The 6000-nt window shown below is 40.8% G+C and overlaps 1 protein-coding gene across 1 annotated transcript in view; it reads left to right on the plus strand.

Moving 5' to 3' along the window:
- Positions 1 to 3135, plus strand: part of Dpyd (dihydropyrimidine dehydrogenase) — a 764880-nt gene extending 761745 nt beyond the window's left edge. Inside the window, exon 23 of the mRNA XM_057794113.1 lies at positions 1749 to 3135. Coding sequence (XP_057650096.1) covers positions 1749 to 1919 — 171 coding nt within the window. The 3' untranslated portion in view covers positions 1920 to 3135. The remainder of the gene's footprint in view (positions 1 to 1748) is intronic.
- The last annotated feature ends 2865 nt before the right edge of the window (positions 3136 to 6000 follow it).

Consider the following 6000-nt stretch of genomic DNA (forward strand, 5'->3'; position numbering starts at 1 on the left):
ACCACTGGAAGTGACTTTCTTGCCTTGGCTGAGAGCCTGCCACAAGACAGAAAAAGCAGATTAAAGATTCCTCCAGGATGGAGCAATTCCTACCCATTTCTCTTTGACGTTAGTTTGTGACTTCACCTACCACCTAGTGTACTGTACATATTAATTAGATTCTTTCACAAGCATAAGACACCAAAGGCAATAGTAATCAAAATTAGGTTACACAGAAGATTTTTAGGGCTGGCCTCAGCAGGTGAGGTGAGTAGGGCTCCCCACTGCCCCTTGCTATTTCCCCAGAGTGCTACCTTGTCATTCCAGAAGATTGGAATGTGGGTGGAGCTTCTGCAAGTGAGCCAGCAGCAAGGCTCCCAGCAGCAAGGCTCCTTCCTCTCATTCACTACCCTTTCCCAGAGCTGCACTAAAGTCCTTCCTAAAAGTGAAAACCCACCCCTGAGAACTGACATAGTGTCTCCATCGTTCAGATGCCTCTAACAGGCAGGTTTTCATGATAACTTCGCCATCTCAACCCTCACCTCACACTCAGTATATTAGTTCTTCCATATGACTTCAAGAAGGGAAAATACAAGAAGGAGGGAGGAAGGAAAAATAATAGGAAGAGAGGTAAAGGAGGGTGGACAAGGGAAGGATGGAGGGACAGAGAGATAGAGGCAGAGAAGGAGGGAGGGAGGAAGACTGGAGGAGAAAAATTCAAAATTCCTCAAAATCATGAGCAGAATCAGAGCTAGAGGGCTGGTCCAGGTTCTCACATCTGAAAGATGTCAGGGCCAGAGCAAGACAAGGGCTCTCCTGCCTCTCTCTTTTACATTTTGTTCCTGTTGTGGTAAGATAATGCTTAAAATCAAGTTGGAAATGGTTAAAACTCAGAGTTAACACTGCAGTCATTTTTTTCTACTGTTTTGCATGCAATATTTGAAATGCATTCACTGCCTCCCCTGACATTATCACTTCTCCAAGGCAAAGAACAAGGAGTGTGGTCTTGCAGGATGATGGCTCTGCCTGTAAAGCACTTGCCTTGCAATCACAAGGACCCGAGTTCAATCCCCATGACCCACACGTGCCTGGAACACATAGAAGCATGTCTAGCAGAATGGCCAAGTCTTGAGATCCCAGTGCTGAAGAGGATGATACAGAAGGTCTTTGGGATTTACTGAAAAGACAATCTAGCCTGATTGGTGAGCTTCAGGCCAGTGAGAGAGCCTGTGTCAGAGAGGCAGATGGCTTTCCTGAGAATGACAACTGAGTTTGTCCTCTGATCTCTACATGCACATACATACGTGCCTCCGTGCCTATGTGCACCTGCACGCATGCACGTGAGCACGTGTGTACACACACACACACATTAAAAAAGAACAAGAAGTGTGAAGAACAAATAGGTCTGTATGAAGCACCCAACATCGCCAGGTACAAAGTGTCTCAACCAGGTCATATTAGCAAGACATGAGTCCTCCGCTGACTGAGAAAGCAGAAGTGCTGTGTTTCAAAATGTTTCCTCTCCCATGGAAAAAATAAACCTCTGATATAGTGTAAATACTTTACAATTCATCAAACTGCATTTCTAATTTAAGGGAGCTTCATTTATTTCTCTGTTGCTCCTGTAAGTTCAGCTGTTGCTATCTTTGCACCGCCACGGTGCTCGGTGTGGTAATCTCCATCGCTGTGGACAGGGATGCAGATGCTAAAATGGGAACGTTCTTGGCATGGGTGGCCAGTGGCTCAGCTCTCTTATTTTCTGTTTCCAGGCTATACAGTTCGATCCAGAAACTCACCTGCCTACTGTTACCGACACATGCACGGGCTGTACACTCTGCCTCAGCGTCTGCCCTATTATCGACTGTATCAGGATGGTTTCCAGGACAACACCTTATGAACCAAAGAGAGGCATACCCTTAGCTGTGAAGCCAGTGTGTTAAGGTGATTTGTCAGGGAGTTGCTGTGAACTTTGATGTTACCGACATAGGCTGATCTTTAAACACAGCAATGAATAATTCCTGTGGTCAGTTCTTTCCAAACTTTATAGCTATGCATATATAATTTCTAAATAAATGTCTAAATTGGAAAGCAGTGTCTAATGCCGGTGACCAATTAATGGTCATAAAATGGAATCATTCTTTTCTGAGGTAGCTGGTGAGGAGCTGCATACCAGTTAATTGGATGTGCTCCATCAGTTGTCTGCTGTGAAAAATTAACTTTTTCATGGCAATTAGTGTGACAATTTCTAAATTGCCCTATGCCGTGCTCATTCTTTGGATTCTAATTGTAAGTGAAATGAACTATTTTGGAACTAAGTACAATTTCATATACAGGAAACCGTTTCCAAGGAAACACTTTGTAATTAAAAATTACCTGTAATTTTGACACCATTTCTAAGGACATGTAATTAACTCCATTAAGAACAACTGAAGAAAGTCAAGTCGTTATTTACTATGACAAGGGGAACGAAACCTGAAAGAGGGTTTTCTAGAATTTTCTTAAGACACCTTTTGCTGAAGTAAGTCACTCTTTGATGAGGGACACTGAAAGAGATTATGTCCTGACTAAAATGCTATTCACCGCCCATGCCTGAAACAGGTGTCCAAACTGCTTAGGGACGGGCCACATCTCACTTTTGCTTGACTACTGAAGCTATGTGCCTAATCAAATAAGATGTTAGGATGGATGTCTGGTTAAGGCCACACTTTCACTGCGTATGAACTCTTCTGTCTGCTTTTCAGTTACCTTCAGTAGGAGAGCAATTAATATTCAAACAAGACTCAGGTTACACAGCACTGAGCCACAGGCTTCATATTCAACAATGAAAAACATCATATCTGCAACTTATATATAATGAGAAGAGCCTTTCTGACTTTTACTCTTTGCTTTGATGCTTACGTGATTTCAAAATTAATGAAATAGAAATGTGCGTTTTTGATATTGATAAATATTTTTTGATTTCTTTATTTTTATAATCAGTAATCAGCATCACATAACTTCATTTATTCCTTCCTTATGGCACATTTTAATGTGAATCTATAGGAGGTAAATCAGAAAATGGAAATCTGTGGCATATTTTCAATGATAAATGTATTAGCTAGGAGTGCATTTTGATAAAAATCTGTATGACCAAGTAATCACAAATAAAATTTTATGATCTATTTTCAATGTAGTTTTCTGTTTCATTTTTTCCAAATACACCTTCCTGTCAGGTATTTACACTTTGACATTAGGCAATTTGGGATTGGTTCTATATGAAATTCCATTCAAATTCTGTATGTGTGTCAGTTAAAATTTAATGAAGAAAATGACAGTATTATTTTCAAATGCTTCCTTTCCTGCCCCCCTTATCCCTATCCTCTACTGAATGCAACTCTTCTCAGCCAAAACATAATTTCCCCATAGACATAACCAGGCATCTTGGAGTGGTTCAAGGTAACGACTCTTGGGAAATGACCTTCCTACCTAAAGCTGCTTCCCACACCATGAGAAGCATGTGCCACTCAATATTACTCTTCATAAAGTTATGCGGCATCAAGAATTTAGAAGAACTGATCTTTTCAGCCACTGTCACAAAAAAACAGCATCTTCACTTTGGGAATTGATATTACTTGGCTAATAGATTCAGTTATGGAGGAAAACATCCTGGAGAGCTACAGTTGCCATGATATGTGATTGTTGAGCATGATTGGAGAGAGAGAGCACAAGAGATTGGGTGCACATGGGTGTGTATGCCTGGGTGTAGGTTTCAAATGTCAACCGCAGATGTCCCTCCAAAGCTCTCTACATCACTTATTAATGCAGAGCCTCTCATTAAGGAATGAGATGTAGCTCTCACCATTAAACTCTGTTGACTTGCCAGTGAGCCCCAGGGACCCCCTGTCTCCACCTCCCTGGTGCTAAGATTGCAAGTGTTTACACCATGCTGAGCTTTTGACTTGTTCTCTGTGAGTGAAATTTGGGTCCTCAAATTTTTTTTTTTTTTTGACATTCATTCATTTTACTGACTGTGCTACCTTCCTAACTCCTAGTAACTCCTTTTTTACTGTGGGAGTTGATTAACCCTGCAGAAATATAATGATAGATATTACATGCATGTATGCTGGAGTTCTCAAGATACTGCCTCCTAGGAAGGCATTCTGCCAGTACAGACCAAAGCACATCGAGGTGTGATAGCTCATTCCTATTCTACTTTTGAAAACTATGAACAACCAAGGCATGGAGTTAGGCCTTAGCAACCCATGATTGAACACTGGTGTTGCTCCTGATTTACATTTCATTCTGATATGTTCCCTCACTAGTGGGCACTCACAACCTTTCTTATCCATGCTGTTTGTGGAAAATGTAATTTACTTTGGCCTGCAGAGAGACTCTGAGCAGAATAAGAGGGGGAAAAAAATCTCATTTTCTATCCAGCAAGAAACCACAATACAGTGGCCCAAAAAATGTATCTTTGTAGCTCTTCAGAGTAGAATACAGGACCAGATCAGAGAAACTGGTTAGTATTTCCTATCTAGTGTCTAAGAAATTATATGATGTCCTACACGTGTGGTAGCTAGTTTTATGGGTCACCTTGGCTTGACAATAAGACCCTATATGTGATCAAACTTTTTGTTTAGGTTTATAATTAAAATTGGTGGACCCTGAATAAAATTGTCTCCCAAAGCGTGAGAGGGCTCCATGTATGTGCCAAGGGCCTCAGTATAACAAAGCCCCCCCCCCCGAGAAGAGAGTTCCCCAGCACACAGCATTCACGCTTCATTCTGACTCCTCATCAGACTGAGTCTGAACTTGAACTTGACTTTTCACAGTCTCCAGCCTCAGTGTTACTCTACCAATTGAACTCAGTGTGTAACCATAATTGTGTGAGCCAATTTCTTAAAAGTATTTAACTCAATCCCATTGCTTCCATTTCTCTGCTGAAGAAAGTGACAGCTCATTGAAATATACAGTAATCAGGAGAGGGGGGTATCATTTCTTCCCAAAATAAATGAAGATATATTTTCTTATTCAACCTAAGTAACTTACTCGAAGTTATCCTTCTAATTTGGTGTGTTTCTAAGTGCACTGACTTACTTCCATTATTCCTCCACCTGTTCATCGAGCCCTTCATTCACTCCACAAATATCAAATAGCCACAGAGCACCAAGAACTTGGTTAGAGATAAGGATGTTAACTCAAATGATAGCTGTCCCCTGTCTCTTACCCATTTGGGTTGATAAACTAAGTGGCTCACAAACAACAGAAAACTATTCTCACTATTCTGGAGAACACAGAAGTCTAAAATCAAAGTGCCAGAACCAACCAGTCTTATAGTTCATAAATGTAACCTTTCACTGTTGTTTTGAATGGTAGAAAGCGTGAATAATTCCTGTGGGGCTTCTTGTTAGAGTGTTCATCCCACATATGAATGCTTCACCCTCAGAAACTAAACACCTCTTGCAAAACCTGATACTCTGAAACCATCTCCATAGAGATTCTACTTTCATTTTATGCATTTGTAAGAGATACAATCAGATAGTTCTACTCCCCAGATTCAAAGCATTCATAGAGTGCAACGTACAGAGACTTACAACAGCGTTATGCTACGTGTGGCAATAAGTGATGGGAAAACAAACAGGAAAGGAGGGACATCAGAAGCATGTGCTCTTGACAAGGTGGCAGTAAAGCCAGTTTTTGAGTTTATAAAAGAGAAAATATGGAGTAAGGAAAGGGCATCTCAAGGAGTGAAACCAAGGCCCAGTGGGAGAAAAGGCTAGGATGTTCAGAAAATCATAAGAACTTAGAATTAGCTAGAACTAAACAAACATGGAGTTGGGATAAGGCAAAAACTGGTACAGATGGCATTAGGATCCTTGAAGAAATCAGAGTTTGCAGTATCTTCATTATTTTTTTCAAAATTATGAAGTATCTTCCATATGCTAAACTCGTCTGCCTGTCTGTGATTCAAGTGGTGAACAAGGCAGGTGTAGGTGCTGCCTTACTGAGCTTGCATCTCAGTAAATCACACAACATCAAGAA

Source organism: Chionomys nivalis, chromosome 18, assembly GCF_950005125.1.
Source record: "Chionomys nivalis chromosome 18, mChiNiv1.1, whole genome shotgun sequence".
NCBI classification, from domain to species: domain Eukaryota; kingdom Metazoa; phylum Chordata; class Mammalia; order Rodentia; family Cricetidae; genus Chionomys; species Chionomys nivalis.